The sequence below is a fragment of the Myotis yumanensis genome, unplaced genomic scaffold, assembly GCF_028538775.1.
Source record: "Myotis yumanensis isolate MYYU_CA2020_CCGP unplaced genomic scaffold, mMyoYum1.0.hap1 SCAF_19, whole genome shotgun sequence".
NCBI classification, from domain to species: Eukaryota; Metazoa; Chordata; class Mammalia; order Chiroptera; family Vespertilionidae; genus Myotis; species Myotis yumanensis.
Window position 1 is genome coordinate 25698509 of NW_027223770.1, and position 16564 is coordinate 25715072.

General features: G+C 44.9%; 2 protein-coding genes across 4 annotated transcripts in view; one reads left to right on the plus strand and one right to left on the minus strand.

The window, feature by feature from the left end:
* The first annotated feature begins 290 nt into the window (after positions 1 to 290).
* On the plus strand, positions 291 to 13134 carry DRG1 (developmentally regulated GTP binding protein 1). The gene is made up of 9 exons (XM_070399845.1): positions 291 to 425; positions 2007 to 2130; positions 2784 to 2959; positions 4290 to 4359; positions 6096 to 6265; positions 6972 to 7102; positions 8748 to 8915; positions 9173 to 9295; positions 10466 to 13134. Exons 1-9 carry the CDS (start codon positions 384 to 386, stop codon positions 10563 to 10565), a joined length of 1104 nt encoding a protein of 367 aa, XP_070255946.1. The 5' UTR covers positions 291 to 383; the 3' UTR covers positions 10566 to 13134.
* EIF4ENIF1 (eukaryotic translation initiation factor 4E nuclear import factor 1) overlaps positions 12949 to 16564 on the minus strand; it is a 32738-nt gene continuing 29122 nt past the window's right edge. For all 3 annotated transcript variants that reach the window (XM_070399842.1, XM_070399844.1, XM_070399843.1), the window contains exons 17-19: positions 14846 to 15190; positions 14403 to 14567; positions 12949 to 13647 (exon numbers count right to left, since the gene is read on the minus strand). In XM_070399842.1, coding sequence (XP_070255943.1) covers positions 13406 to 13647; positions 14403 to 14567; positions 14846 to 15190 — 752 coding nt within the window. In that variant the 3' untranslated portion in view covers positions 12949 to 13405. The remainder of the gene's footprint in view (positions 13648 to 14402; positions 14568 to 14845; positions 15191 to 16564) is intronic.

A 16564-nucleotide genomic window follows, 5' to 3' on the forward strand; every position in this document is an offset into this window, starting at 1 on the left:
GGGCCCCGGGCCGCGGCGAGGAGCAGCCCCCACACACCCCGCGCCGGGCCTGGGCGGGGCGGGGCGGGGCGGGGCCGAGCGGCGCGCGACCCTCCGCGCGCTCCGGGAGGCCCGGCTGGGGCGGCCGCTCTGGCCCCCGCTCCCGCGGGCTCTATGACACCGCGCTGGCTGGCGGGACGGGGCGGGGTTGGCCGAGGGGGGAGGAGACGACGGGACGCGGCGGATCTCGCGGGGCACCTCGCGCGGGGCTCTCTCGCGAGAACTGGGGAAAGTCCCGCGCGTGCGCACCGTCGTGCCTGGCGGCTGTGGCAGGTCCGCCGGCGGGTGTGTGAACCGAGATAGTCCAGTGTGGAGGCGGCTGCAGCCCCCCGCGACTCGCCGCGATGAGCAGTACCTTAGCCAAGATTGCGGAGATCGAGGCCGAGGTAATGGGCGCCGCGCGCGCTTCGCCGTCCGCCCGAGCGTGCTGGCTTCGCCGGTGTCGCTCCTGCCTACCTCCCCTCAGCCGCGTCAGAACCGGGCCGGCGTCCTCCGACTTCCCTCAGCCCGGACCGGTGTCTCCCGACGCCCCTTTGCCCGGGCCCGCGGCCCCCGGCTCCCCTCAATGTGGTCCCGCGCCCCCCGACGCCCCTGTGCCCAGGTCCGGGTTCTCCGACTCCCTTCAGTCCGGGCCCGCGTTCCCCGAACCCTTCCTCACGGGCCCGCGTTCCACACCACTGCGCCTCGGTTGGTGCTCCTGGTGCTGTTTGTTTTTCTCAATCTCTAATTGTGTGTGTGTGTGTGTGTGTACGTACTTGCGGAGCACCGAGTCCTGCTTCCTTACTCCTGCCCTGACTCTCCCTGTGCTGTTTGTTTCTCTCAGTCTCTAATTTTGTGTACACGTGTGTGTACGTGTGTGCACGTGTGTGCGTACGTGCTTGTGCACCGAGTCCTGCTTCCTTTAGTCCTGCCCTGACTCTCCCTGTGCTGTTTGTTTCTCTCAGTCTCTAATTGTGTGTGTGTACGTACATGTCCTGCTTCCTCACTCCCGCCCTGGCTGCTCCCCCACTTCCGGTATCTTTCCTTATCACCTCTCGACCCTCCACCTCCCCCAGCCTCTGCGTTGATGGCTCCGTTTCCCGGGAGTCGGATCTGGGAGGGGATCGACACCTGTGGAGGCGGTCGATTCCACCCGGACGGTCGTGTGATTCTGTGGCTCTTGAAACCGGGGAGAGTGGCGGCCTTGGTTGCATGGGGCACAGCAGGTACAGGCAGCGGAAAGGGAACCAGCGGATGAGTTTTAGTCTCATCTGTGGACGCTGCTGGTAACGTCAGGTCTCTTCTCTATGCACCCCGTTTGCTTGCTCTGTAATGAGGGGAATGGGCTGGGTGATGGAGAGAATGGGTTTTTACTCTTTTTTAAAAAAATATATTTTATTGATTTTTTACAGACAGGAAGGGAAAGGGATAGAGAGTTAGAAACATTGATGAGAGAGAAACATCGACCAGCTGCCTCCTGCACACCCCCCACTGGGAATGTGCCCGCAACCAAGGCACATGCCCTTGACCAGAACCGAACCCGGGACCCTTCAGTCCGCAGGCCGACGCTCTGTCCACTGAGCCAAACCAGTTAGGGCGGGTTTTTACTCTTTTTAACATCTGATTAAAATGGGTACGGACGGGTATACTGACCAGAGAGGGACCGAGGAAAAAAACGTCATCCTCTCGGACAGTGGTTCTCAACCTTCTAGCCCTTTAAATACAGTTCCTCATGTTGTGACCCAACCATAAAATCATTTTCGTTGCTACTTCATAACTGTCATGTTGCTACTGTTATGAATCGTCATGTAGATATCTGATCTGCAGGATGGTCTTAGGCGACCCCTGTGACAGGGTCGTTCGACCGCCAAAGGGGTCGCGACCCACAGGTTGAGAACCACTGTTCTCGGAGGTGGGGGAGCATTTATTCTGGGTCTTGGAGCCTGTGGGGACTGCTTCTGACTCGGGCTGTGATTCTTCCCCTGCAGATGGCTCGGACTCAGAAGAACAAGGCCACCGCGCACCACCTGGGGCTGCTGAAGGCTCGCCTGGCCAAGCTGCGCAGGGAGCTCATTACTCCGAAGGGCGGTGGCGGTGGGGGGCCAGGAGAAGGTTTGTGTTTGTGTTGTCCTTAAGCCTTGTTTTCCTCTGGTGTAATTTTAATCAAGATAATACAGGCACATGGCCCCAAAGTAATTTTTAAATTTCTATCAGAGAAGATTTATGCTTTCTAAGCCTAAATTCTTGATTTGTGTTTATTCTGCTGATTTCAAAGGCAAGTGGATATTACCTAAATAAATTAGGGTTTTATTGATGTGTATATTGTACCGATAGATTTACATCGGCTTACAGAAATACATACACATAGACAGTCAGGATAAAAATTAAGGAAATGGATGCCAAGGGACACGAAGGTAGGAAGAATAAGCGTAAGCTGGAGAAATTGAGAGAGAGAAGGTTAGGAACAAAAAGTAATGTCAGTATTCTGTACACTTTCTAGAGAAGGGCCACAAATGTGGCTTTGAACCTGTTTACAGCCATTGTAAAAAGAAAAACAGAAAAAAAGAAAACCTAAGAAGTCCATTAAACATTGCAAATTGCTGTAGTGAGATTTTGTATGCTTAAGTTCTACTCTAGCGGTAAACTATACGAAATTGCAGAAATAGGTCCTCGTCAGATAGGTAACCAGAATGTGAAAGGAATTACGTGAGTCTCAACACTCGGGATAACTTTCTTCCTCTTTTTGATATTTGTTGATGTTTTAGGTTTTGATGTGGCCAAGACAGGTGATGCTCGAATTGGGTTTGTGGGTTTTCCATCTGTGGGGAAGTCAACACTGCTCAGTAACCTGGCAGGGGTATATTCTGAGGTGGCAGCCTATGAGTTCACCACTCTGACCACTGTGCCTGGTGTCATCAGATACAAAGGTGCCAAGATCCAGGTGAGTCAGTCCTGCAGGACAAGGAAGGGGGGGAACCCATCCTTTCATTCATTTAAAAAGCACTTATTGGGAGCTCTCCCTATGCCAGACCTGGTCTTTGCTTCCTGATCATTGTCTAGCAGGGAGATAGAGCAGTAAGGCCAATCAGTACACAGTGGGATAGACCTGTGAAAACACAGAGAAAGGAGGGACTACTTTTCATCTGAGGATTGGGTGTCGGGGAGGTCTGGCAAGACCAAAACAAAACAAAACAAAAAAGACTTCCTGTAGAAAGTGACATTGGAGGTGGGCCATTTTGTTGTTGTTAATCCTCATCCAAGGATATTTTTCCATTGATTTTTAGAGAGAGTGGAAGGGAGGAGGAGAGACACACAGAGAGAAACATCAATGTGAGAGAGACACATTGACTGGTTGCCTCCCACATGCGCCCTGGCATTGACTGGAATGGAACCCATGTCCCTTCAGTCTGCAGCCGGATGCTGTATCCCCTGAGCCAAACCTGCTAGGGCTGGAGGTGGGTCTTGAAGTTCAAAAGGCATTTCACCAGCCAGTAAAGGTAAAGGGCTACTTCAGGGAGCCATAATGGTGAACAGCCTGCTGTGGTGTGAGCTTAGGTGTGGGACAGGGAGTGTTAGTAACTGAATCTGGAAAGGTAGGTTGGAGTGGAATTATGAAGGACCTTGTGTACCTACTAAGGAAGTTGAATTTTATCTTGTATCTAAGTAGGAGCCATTAGAAACTTTTAATAAATAATATGATCAGCCCTAGCCACTTTGACTCGGTGGATAGAGTCGGCCCTTGGACTGAAGGTCCTGGATTCGATTCCAGTCAAGGGCACGTATCTCGGTTGCAGGCTTGATCTCTGGCTCTACTCTGGGCGTGGGCGGAAAGCAACCAATCGATGTTTCTCTCTCAGATGGATGTTTTTCTCTCTAGGTCTCCCTTTCCCCTCTCTCTAAAAAAAGTGGGGTGATATTAAAAGATATTAATAGAGACAAATGCATTTGGCTCCAAAAATGTGGGTTATAATTTTACTTGAGTTATTAGGATTTTGACTTTGAGTAAATCACCACTTTTATGAAACTCAGCTAATATCCTTATTTTATAGGGTTGTTAGGCATTTTAAACTAGATTAAAGTATGTAAAAAGCCTGTAGCTGACATTTAGAAGATGCTTAGTTAAAATAATATTCATATACTCATAAGGAACATTTGATTTATATCTCCTAAATTTTGTATACTTGAGAAATAAATCATCCTATGTGATCTGCTCAGATTTATAATAAGTTTTTCCATTTCTCCCCCCTACCCCCCCACCCCCAATCTTGCAGCTCCTGGATCTCCCGGGTATCATTGAGGGTGCCAAGGACGGGAAAGGTAGAGGCCGTCAAGTCATTGCAGGTGAGTGGTCCAGGGCCACCATCCTGGAATATCATTCCTTTAGCAGACACTGTTCTTTAGCTGGGGACTGTGGACTTGGGGACGATGCTATAGTGAAGGGCATAGTTTTACCCGATTCTTACCAGAATAGAATGTCAGAACTTGAAGGGACCTCAGATCCCCATTTGAGGAGGAACACTAAGGACAGGAGAGGTAAAGGGCTTTGGTCCAGTGTTGCAGTGTTCATGGAAGATTTGGAGTTAGAACTGAGGTTTCCTTATTCCCACCCATGCTTTTTCTTCTTTTCTTTTTATTTAAAGTAAAATCTTAGGGAAGACTAATCATAAATTGCAACAATCTGCTACCCCACCTCTCCTCACCTTCACTGTCACTCCCCTTTGACAACTATACTGTCAACTCTTCAACTGTTTCTTCTATTTACCTTCATACTTTTTTAAAGTGTCTGCACACTATCACCTCATTTAAAAAAAATTTATTGATTTCAGAGAGGAAGGGAGAGGGAAAGAGAGAGAGAGAGAAACATCAATGATGAGAGAGAACTATTGACTGGCTGCCTCCTGCACGCCCCACACTGGGGATCGAGCCTGCAACCTGGCCACGTACCCTGACCACAAATTCAACTGTGACCTCCCGGTTCATAGGCGGACACTCAACCACCGAGCCACGCCAGCCAGGCTGCCTTCATACTCTTAAAAATTATGCTTTAATTGCTATTTCACAGTTAATTAATTTTAGACATCTGTTGGTTTTTTTTGTGGTAGAGGATGAACTCTCTTACTCCGTACCTCTTTTCCCATTTTTTCAAAGAAGTTTTATTACAATTTTTAGTTAAGTCATCAGTCATGGTTTACATGATTATGTCATGTTTATGTAACTTTTATTCAATGCTGTTTTCCATGGAGTAAATTATTAGCTGTTGGTTTGTTTACTTTTCTGTGTTTGCTTATATTTTCCAAATGGTCCAATAGATCAAATGCCTATCGATCAACATTTTTCTAGATACTTACAGTTCCAAAAATAATCTTATTAGCCCTGGCCGGGGTAGCTCAGTTAGTTAAAGCATCATCCCAATATGCCAAGGTCGCGGGATTCATCCCCGCTCAGGGCACATACAAGGAGCAGCCAGTGAATGCATAAATAAGTGGAACAACAAATCATGCCGAAACCGGTTTGGCTCAGTGGATAGAGCGTCGGCCTGCGGACTGAAGGGTCCCAGGTTCGATTCCAGTCAAGGGCATGTACCTGGGTTGCGGGCACATCCCCAGTAGGAGATGTGCAGGTGGCAGCTGATCGATGTTTCTCTCTCAGCGATGTTTCTAACTCTCTATCTCTCTCCTTTCCTCTCTGTAAAAAATCAATAAAATATATATTTAAAAAAAAAAAACACAAAAAAAACAAATCAGTGTTTCTCTCTGTCTCTCTCTCTGTTTCCCTTCCTCTCTCTCTCTCAAATCAATAATAAAAAAGAAGTCTTATTGATTTCATTCTCTTCCCCCCTATCCCTGACACTACCCTTCTGCCCCCTTTATCTTCATGGCATAAATCTTTGCTAATCTTAAGAACATGTGTGTCCATGTATTTACAAAAACATTTTTTGTCTGTTAAGTGTAGGAACTCTCCCCCACCCCTACCCCCACCCTCACCCTCACCCTCACCCCTATACTTTTGAATATTTGTATTAGTTAAATCTTTAATGAACTTTGCCTGGGTATAACTTTTATTTTTTAATTCTTCAGTGGCTCGAACGTGTAACTTGATCCTGATTGTTCTGGATGTCCTAAAACCCTTGGGACATAAGAAGATCATTGAAAATGAATTGGAAGGCTTTGGCCTTCGCTTGAACAGCAAACCTCCCAACATTGGCTTTAAGAAGAAGGATAAAGGAGGCATTAATCTCACAGCCACTGTAAGGGGATAAGGTGGTATGGGGCAGGCTGCTAAAGACACTGGGGTGGAATGGATTGAGCTAAGGGACAGTGTCATTTGGAAATTACCGGACTTCTAGCACTAATTGAAGTAACATAATTACCTTGTAATGATTGACAAGAATCAAGAGTAGGATAAGAGTCAGACTCTCATTTCCTCTTTTGGGTTAACTGTTTGAGGTGGTGTGGGGGTATAGACCAATTTTATGCTTCCATGAGGTAGATTGTCGCCAATGCCATGTTTTTATTCATTCAACACAGATTAATAGAGTGCTTACCATGGGCTAAGTATTGCTTTATGCTCTGGGGAGTGGATGGAAAAGGGAGCAAAATAGACAAAAATTCTTGCTCTTACATTATATGAGCCTACTCATGTGATTTTAACTTAATTACCTCTTTAAGACCCTATCTCCAAAAAGTTATATTCTGAGATACTAGGACTTCAACATGAATTTGAGTGGGGGCTGTGGGGACACAATTCGGGCCATAACACCTTCCCTAGAGTTTGGAAAGATTTTTACTTCTTTGTATTTCCTACTATAAGTCCGTTACTCTCATCCAGGATAGCTGTCTTTAGAAATGAGTTTGCTGCACCTTAGCTAAGGTTACCCAGATTCATCAATGGATACTGTTGGGAGTTTTTTTGTTTTGCTCTCTGACCAGTCATTGTCTTCTGTGTCTATTCAGTGCCCTCAGAGTGAGCTGGATGCTGAAACTGTGAAGAGCATTCTGGCTGAATACAAAATTCATAATGCCGACGTGACTCTGCGTAGCGATGCCACAGCGGATGACCTCATTGATGTGGTGGAAGGAAACAGGTATGGACCGACTGCAGTCTGGTGCCTGAGTTTGAATTTGAAGCCTCTTAATGGAAACAACATTGGATCCTGAATGTGGCAGACCTTGATTCTAATTGTAGTTGTGCTAGTATCTCAAATATTAGTGGGCCTTGGTTTCTTTGGCTATAAAGGGTTGATCTTGCTTTCTAACTTCCTTCTTTGCTTTGGAATTTCATTATGATGGTCTGATTCCCCATCTCAGTTACTTGCTGTGAACTAGGCTGTCCCCTAAGCTCTGTGTCATATGATGGTTGAAGAGACTAAGTTCTCAGTCTTCGCTCCTAGAATTAATCCATGTGAGAAATGCTAGAGGCTATCCTGCAGAACTCAGTAGGCTGGGCTGTGTCTGTTCTCTCTAACCTAAGGGTGCATTAGCTAAAACCCTAATCCATGAAACATTACTACTATTAATATTTGAAATTAAATAATAATTGAAAACACTGTTAAAATTATTCCTGGCATTTGGATATAATATTTTCTAGTTGCCTTCCTGTTCATTTGTTCCGATTGGTTGGATGAATTTATTTGATCCTCATTTGAAAATAAAGCCAGTGCTTTGATTTAGGCATTTAGTGAGATAATTGAAGCCTGAGAATTTGTGGCCTACCTATTTAATACTAACCTTAGCTGCCACATTGATTGGACATTGGGATTGTGACATTGCCAGATTTTTGTTTAAAGTGCTTTTTAAAAAAATATATTTTTATTGATTTTAGAGAGGAAGGAAGAGGGGGAGAGAGATAGAAACATCAATGATGAGAGAGAATCATGGGTTGGCTGCCTCCTGCATGCTCCCCACAGGGGATCAAGCTCACACCTGGGCATGTGCCCTGACTGGGACTCGAACTGTGACCTCCTGGTTCATAGGTTGATGCTCAACCACTGAGCCATGCCAGCTGGGCAAGTTTTTTTTATTCTTTAAAAATTACCATGAAATTTGTTATTAGAAATACATTTACATTCTTACATTTCTGAAAACAACTTTGTAGGAAATCAACTCTGAGACCTGTCCTGGGGCACATATGTAGAAAGTGAAAGAGCTATGAGTAGATTGAGTCTGTATGACTCTAAAGCGTGTGTTCTTTTCTCTGTAGCATGTTCTCTCAGTTAGCTGCATGGCTGGAACTAGAGCCTGGGTTGTGTTACCTGTAGTTCACTTTTTGGATGTTCTACTTTATTTTGGTAGGAAGTTCATTTTTGTGGGATAGAGGGGGTGGGGGTTGATCTGCATCATATGATCCCTTTGGAGAGTCTCTGATTTAGGATCCTGGATGAGGGGGTACTGATAATCAAACTGACAGTCTTGTCAGCAGCTCCAGACTAATGTCCTGTTTTTCTTCTTTTTATTTATTTATTTATTTATTTATTTATTTATTTATTTATTTATTTTTCTTATTGCTTAAAGCATTACAAAGGGTATTACATATGTGTCCTTTTTTTTTTCCCCCCGCCCTTGACAATACCCCGGCTTCCCCTACCCCCCAGTGTCTTATGTCCATTGGTTATGCTCATATGCATGCATACAAGCCCTTCAGTTGATCTCTTAACCCCCTCCCTCCTGCCCCCCAACCCTCCCCGGCCTTCCTGCTGCAGTTTGACAATCTGTGCTGTTTTTCTTTTTTAGAGTTTATATCCCCTGTATCTATGTGTTAAATAAGATTGATCAGATCTCCATTGAGGAATTGGATATCATCTATAAGGTACCTCACTGTGTACCCATCTCTGCTCATCACCGCTGGAATTTTGATGACCTGTTGGAAAAGATCTGGGACTATCTGAAACTTGTGAGGATGTAAGTCTTAGCGGATAGGGTAATATTGCTGTGGGAATTAAACCAGACTGTATTACAGTGATGTCCTGTGGAGCTCATTAACATAAAGTCTTTGGAGACACAAATTAATTCCTATCATCTGCTAGGCCATATTGAGGGCACTTTTTTCTCGAGTTGGGGTTATGTGCACCTGTTCTGAGAGGTGATGGAGGGCTAATTGGCGTTCAGCACATGAAACATTCCAAGAAGTAGGCAGCCTCTGCTTCTTCTCTTTCTAGTTACACCAAACCCAAAGGCCAGTTGCCAGATTACACATCCCCAGTGGTGCTGCCTTACTCCAGGACCACAGTGGAGGATTTCTGCATGAAGATTCACAAAAATCTTATTAAGGAATTTAAATAGTAAGTATCATGGGCACGTAGGTGGTGCCTTCTTTTCCCGGTAAGCTACTGATTTCACTAACTGGAAATTCTTAGCATGGCATTAATAGCAATATGGCCACCATTTTCTGTCCTTTGGTACGTAGTTCTTAGCTTCTGTGAGGCAGGTCTCAGTGTCTTGTTTACCAGTTCCCATCAGTATTACATATTTTTAGTACTTGAGATCCATGGATAAAAATTATCTTCATTTACCGTATATAGATTTCTTTTTAACTTATTGATTTGAGAGAGAGAGAAACATTGATTTGTTGTCCTACTTATTTGTGCATTCATTGGTTGATTTTTGTATGTGTGCATTGAACCCACAGCGTTGGCATATTGGGACGATGCTGTAACCAACTGAGCTACCTGGTCAGGGCCCAGTTATGGTTTCTTGATAGGGAGAATTTTCCTGGCATGGCTGAGGAAGATGGGTCCTACATTTTTTATCAGATACCCACTGATAATTTTAGTAGAACCAATAAAAACTGGTGTTCTTTAACAGTCGATAACTGACACTGTACTTCTGAGAATTAATTTCCAATCTGATTTCAGGGTATTTCTCTATAATAAACCCATGCTTTCTTAATTTTAAGCTCATCTTGTCACACTTCTCATTTGTGTTTTTTCTCTTTGACTTTCTTAAATTGGCTTTGGAACATGAGGAATTACACAACTTCCAAGTCTATGCTACTTTGTATGTGAAGGTTCCAGTGTGCCACACTGCTGGGGAGCTAAAGCCTCTGAATGAACTTTGAGTGTGATTTTTGACTAGGCAGAAGGATCCTTGACTGTTGCAGGACTGTAGCTCTTAAGAGCCTGAATGCTAAACCTGAGCAGAAAGGTGGCTGCCAGGTAGTCAAGCTAGGTCAGTGATGGCGAACCTATGACACGCCTGTCAGAGGTGACACGCGAACTCATTTTTTTGGTTGATTTTTCTTTGTTAAATGGCATTTAACTATATAAAATAAATATAAAAAATATAAGTCTTTCTTTTACTATAGTTGCAAATATCAAAAAATTTCTATATGTGACACGGCACCAGAGTTACGTTAGGGTTTTTCAAAATGCTGACACGCCGAGCTCAAAAGGTTCGCCATCGCTGAGCTAGGTGATTGTTCATACTGACTGTTCTTTTTCCCTTCCATATAGTGCTCTGGTCTGGGGTCTCTCTGTGAAACACAATCCTCAAAAAGTGGGTAAAGACCATACGTTGGAGGACGAGGATGTCATTCAGATTGTGAAGAAGTGAAGCCTTCCCCTTTGCCTATCTGCTGGGCCAACCACTGCAGCTTTCCCCATGACCAAGCCCCCACCTCAAGCCCCTTCTGGCTTTGGCAACCACTGGATCAGGATTCAGGGGAGGGAGATGGAGGTACCCAAATTGGAACATGTCTTAACTTGGTGTCACCTTGTGTGTTGAACTGCATAAAGGACCTGACGGCCAGCTGGCTATGTGCAGGTCACGTGTCATTGTCAGAATTTGTTTTGCGATGGACTAAATGTGGATGGGTATGTACAGCAAGACAGCTGGATAAGGGGTTACTTGGGAACTTGGTCTTGAGTGTGAACTGGATAAAAATGTGACTGCAACTTTTTTTTTTAAATTCTCACCCGAGGATATTTTCTCCATTGATCTTTAGAGAGTGGAAGGGAGCGGGGAGGGATGGAAGGAGGGAGCGAGAGTGAGAGAAACATTGATGTGAGAGAGAGACATCAACTGGTTGCCTCCTGCATGAGCCCTGACTGGGACCAGGGATTGAACCTGCAACTGAGGTATGTACCCTTGACTGGAAATTGAATCATGACCTTTTGGTTGACAGGGCCAATGCTCTAACTGCTGAACAAACCAGTCAGAGCTGACTGCAACATTTTTTTTAATCCTCACCCGAGGATATTTTTCCATTGATTTTTAGAGGGAGGGAAAGAGAGATATTGACGTGAGAGAAACACATCAATTGGTTGCCTCCTGCACACCCCACATCAGGGATTGAGCCCACAATCCTGGCATGTGCCCTGACTGGGAATTGAACCGTTACTGCCTGGTTCATAGGTTGACGCTCAACCACTGAGCCACCTCAGCTGGGCTGCAACATCTTAATTTGATGTTTAATCATGGGAAATCCTTCCAACTGGCTGTGGCCTTTAGTCCTTTCAAGTAGTCTTCATATGATGCCGAAAGACTTGATTTAAGTTAACTGCTTATTCTTTGCAAGGCTAGCCCATTTGGGAGATGATGTGTGGTCACTGAGTAAAATACTCTGACCAGGCACATTGGAGTTTGAATTGCAGGTTAACTTCTAATTAGCTGTGGAACCTTGTACAAATTACTTAATCTCAGTAAGCCTTAGTTTCCTCATATAACATGGAGATAGTAATAGCACTTACTAAAGTGGAGATTGTTAGTATTAAGGGATGTGGTGCTTGTAAAATGCTTAGCACAGTGTGTGCCGAATGTTGGCTCTTGTCACTGGTTCCTGTGCTTTTCCTGGGCTCCCTGCCTGCCCTAGTCAGAGCACGGCCCTCTGTCAGTGTTGGGCTGAATGTTCAGCTGAACCATACTGCCAGGTTGGCCACTAAATGTCCCCTTTTCTGTAGCCCAGCCTTTCTGCTTGAACCCCCATGGCAGTCCTGGCCTCAACCACATAACCTGGTTGAAGGCATGGAGGCAGAACATTGCAAGTGAGGCAACCGGTGTGATCAGAGCAGCCTTGTGTGTATACATAACGTGTTACGTAAGGCGGTGGGAGATTGCATTAAGAGGGGTGTGGTCAGGACTACTTGAGTCTACTAAGGGTATAATCAGAGGTTTGGGGTTGGGAATAAGAGATTTTGAAGGGATTGCTTGGATAATGGGAAATTGGCAAAAATCTTTGTGTGGTGGACTGGCTGGTGAGAATATGGTCATGGGAGTTGGGCATGTAGGTACAGAGGAGAAATTTAAACTTGGTGACTGACTTGCTCTTTAGAGGAAGAGAAGTCAAAGATGATTTCATTACGGATTAAAGGGATGACAGTAGCCCGAGAAAATCAGGAAGGGAAACAGTTGCAGGAAGATAGATTATAGATGAAGTGAGCTAGAACTAGCAGTTTGTGAGGGACGAAGATGTGGGCTTATACACATACTCAGGCTTTTCTAGTACTTGTTTCTTTTGTTTCCTGGGTGACAGTTGTTTCCCTCTAAGTCTTTCTGGAGTTTGTGTTAGCACTGTCTTTCGACTCAGAAGATAAGCCCCTCAGGCCTGGTATCCAGTCACTTTGTAGGATATAAGCCTTGATGTCACTGGTCCATTTAAAAAAAAAAAAAAAAAAAAATATATATATATATATATATATTTCAGAGAGGAAGGGAGAGGCGGGGAGAGAGAGAAACATCAATGATGAGAATCACTGGTCTGCTGTCTCCTGCACACCCCCTACTGGCGATTGAGCCTGTAACCAAAGTACTTGCCCTTGACTGGAATCATCTGACGCTCTATCCAGAGACAAACCAGCTAGGGCAGTGCCATGGGTTTTAAAGAAAAACTTAAAACCAGATTAATTTCCCATGAGGAACCTATTGACCCTGATAGGTCAGCTGGTTGGAAACGAGGAAGGGATTCAGGAGGAAATAAACAATAATGCCATTCACTTCATTCACAGCATATGCAACTTTAATCAACCCAAAGAGAAAGTCCCAAATGTACAAGTGAAAGAAATACAAACTAGACACAGGTTTAACTAATATCAGCTACTTTTTTTTTATGTACAGCTGTATAAGTTCAAAAAAGCTATCCTATATGTATATACAAAAATTATTTATACACAAGTCTGTACATAAGGGTCTATACACTTATTTCCTCAGAACCCTTAGGTGCCACCTCTTGGTGAAGACACCAGCACTTCATTCACATATCTTACAAAAAAAAGACTATTTCTGGCATTGACAAGACTGTGCATCCTGTATTCAGACCATGGAGGCTTCCATCATGCAGACCACACCAGATGCCTAGGCCTCCTAAACAGCTTTGCACAGAGTGCTCCAAAGTAAAAGCCTGTAAACCAAGCAGAGTCCACCATAGGTCCAGGGTTAGGTGAGCCTGCCTGCCTTGCTCACTGTCGATATTCTAATTCATCCACACTGATGACTTTGGCAGGCATGGAGGGCAGGGGCTGCTGTAGCACATCAGAGCCAAACCATTTGGCAAGGCCCACCGGGGAGCTGCTCCTCTGGCTGGGGCGGTGCTCCAGTGGGGAGTGCATGTGGGGCAGGCCTGACCGGCTGGACACATTCTGTGGGGTCGCCTGAACACTGACAGCTGCTGCCTGGGAACCAGAGCCTGGAGGATGAAGAACTGTGGGAATAAGAAGGAAGAGTTATGCCTTAGCCGGCTTGGCTCAGTGGATAGAGCATCAGCCTGCGGACTGAAGGGTCCCAGGTTCGATTCCTGGGTTGTGGGCTCGATCCCCAGTATGGGGCATGCAGGAGACAGCTGATCAATGATTCTCATCATTGATGTTTCTGTCCTTCTCCCTTCCTCTCTGAAATCAATAAATACATTTTAAAAAAAGGAAGAGTTAGGAGGGGGAAAGTACTGTATCAGGTCCTGCCTCACTCAACTCTATCCATAAAACTCCAAACAATTCTTTACCTGATGATTTAGTCTAGGAAATTCCTTTGCAAAATGCCAGAAGATAGACCTTGGAAAGCTGAGCTATTCAGAAGACACCCTAGTAGATGACATGACTACTATGTCCCACAGCAAGCAGCCACATCACGGAAGCACTAACATTAGCTGGCGAGAAGGCATCTATTCTGGGCAGTCCCTGTGTTGAACCTCTGTCGGAAGGATTTTCAGCCTCCTAAGAGGCAAAGGACAAAAAAGCGCCAGAGCACAATTGGCTCTCTGTTTTATAGGAACAGGAATTCCAAATCCCGTAGAGGTTGGTTTACATCATCCTCGTCTTTGGTTATACCCTTATCCCAGCCTTGCAGTATAAGTTAAAGAATGAATTGTCTATGTCAATTCATCCCCCTCACTGGGAACTGGTCCAAAACTTTAAGCCTATTTAGCCACACCCAGCTCACCTGGCCCATTCCTGAACCTACCTGAACGCTGTAGCTGCTGTTGCATCATTGCCAGATGCAGAGGTGTCCCAGGACGAGGGTTTAGGAGAGGGTGATTAGCAGCAGGTAAAGGGTAAAAGGGTTGACCCAGGATTGGGCTAGATATTCCCTGTAAATGAGTCAGATCCATCCCAGGAGGAAGCACACCTGTTAGATAGAAAGAAGAAATTGGTGAGAATCTTAATCTACCTGGAAATTTTCAAGCTTCACTGTACAGTGTTACTGATCTGAAAGTTTACTGAGAGTGAAAAATGCTTAAGCTAGGTTCCTAATCTTTTAATAGAGTAAGGAGTGGACTGGATTGGACCCACTGCCCACCAGTTAGATGGAAAAATCTAGTAACATCTTTCTAGGGATGAAAACCTCCCACAGCACAGCACTTTATTAGTTCTAGCAGCTGTTGTCATGGCAGGGCAGAAACTCACCAGCTTGTAGCAAACTTGGAAGATGCTGTGGATGTATTCCCTGGGCCAGCATCCTTTGGACCAACCCTGGGTGAAGCTGGTGAGCAGGTCGAACAATTGGGACATGAGGGACAAGGGGGACTTGGTGAACAGGACGGAGAAAAGGTGTTCCTGGAACTGGGGGTGCCAAGGTGGGTGTTTTTCTCCCAGTTGCTTTAGGTCGATAATCTTGTTCTTTGGTGTAACGGCTGGTCTGGGACAGTGGGGTGGAACATGAAGACCGCTGCAATGTTGACAGTTTGGGATTTGTGGTAGGAGAATAGTCTCGATCAGCATTGGGCACAGAGCTGGATGACAAGAGATTCTCTGTAGGGATCCAGACAGAATATTTTTAGTGTTGGCAAACTCCCAAACACTTTGTCCTCTCAATGATCCAGTAAATCTTTTTTTTTTTTGGGGTGTGTGTGTGTGTGTGTGTGTGTTAAATCTCATTTCTTAGAAAGCTCACAATCCTTATTTGACTCCCCTCAACAAATTTAGAGGACTGCATAATTAGGAAACATCAATTTGCCTTATGAACAGGTCCAATCAAGGCCATAGGGGTAGTCAGGGACAGAGCTAGGAGCAGACCCCAAGTTTTCCAGTCTTCAACACTTTGTTGGAACAGAGTTTATCTTTGCTACACTTTAAAAACCCAAAGGCTCTAAAGTTAAAAAAACAATGTAACTCTTAAGCCCGTTTTTATTCTTAAAATCCTCTCAACCCAGGAATAGCTATTGGGCAAGTGAGCCTGGTACAGCATGTCTGGTGATGTAATTAAGCTGGGCACCTTGCTCTGCCCATATGGCTATGGTCTGGATCTGTGTGGGAACTCGTCCTATCCTAGTCAGCTGCTTGGGATTAACATGCTTTTTCAAAGCCTAAGGTAAAAATCAAAATTATGCAAATCCATCATAACAGAAAGTTCAAATAGCAATTAGAACCTGGTGAAGGAATCTTAACTGCCTTTTTAAGTAAGACCAACAGGATTTCCTCCCCCCACCCCAAACTTCCTCACAGGCAAAGAGCTCTTACACTAATACCCAGGCCTGTAAACCCAACATCGGAATGTTTCACCATGTCTTGAACAATCTCAACTGTGCAGTTCCTAAAAGAAGCCTGTCAGCATTTTCTATGTACTTCTAAAAGGCTCGGTACACTTCCTATATGCTTCATCTGTTGCACAGAGTTTGTTGGACACAGTCTTTATAGACTGGAGAGAACCTTTCAGAAGTAAAACTGGTTGAACTATATCAATTTGCCAAATAGATGTACTAATAATTCAACTTTGAACCTAAATAAGAATCCAAACCTAAAGCTCATCCTTTCCTGTCTAATACTAGTACTCTTAGATTGGTCAGTTTTCAAGCGGCTAAGTGACTATGAGCTGGTCCAACCTTCTCAATGTCGAACACAGAAATGTGTTCTAGAGCAGTCAGGGATCTTGTCTAGCGCTTCTATTTTATTTTATTTTTTTTTTACAGAGAGGAAGGGAGAGGGATAGAGAGTTAGAAACATCAATGAGAGAGAAACATTGATCAGCTGCCTCCTGCACACCCCCTACTGGGGATGTGCCCGCAACCAAGTTACATGCCCTTGACTGGAATCGAACCTGGGACCCTTCAGTCCGCAGGCTGACGCTCTATCCACTGAGTCAAACCAGCTAGGGCATTGTCTAGCACTTTGCAGAGAATCAGGCCA

What these genes read in the sequence shown, in the direction of transcription:
- DRG1 (XM_070399845.1), top strand. Translation starts at nt 384, where the DNA reads ATGAGCAGTACCTTAGCCAAGATTGCGGAGATCGAGGCCGAG. An exon ending in TATCTGAAACTTGTGAGGAT is followed by an intron (nt 8,916 to 9,172) that starts GTAAGTCTTAGC and finishes TTCTCTTTCTAG; the next exon opens with TTACACCAAACCCAAAGGCC. An exon ending in CTTATTAAGGAATTTAAATA is followed by an intron (nt 9,296 to 10,465) that starts GTAAGTATCATG and finishes CCTTCCATATAG; the next exon opens with TGCTCTGGTCTGGGGTCTCT.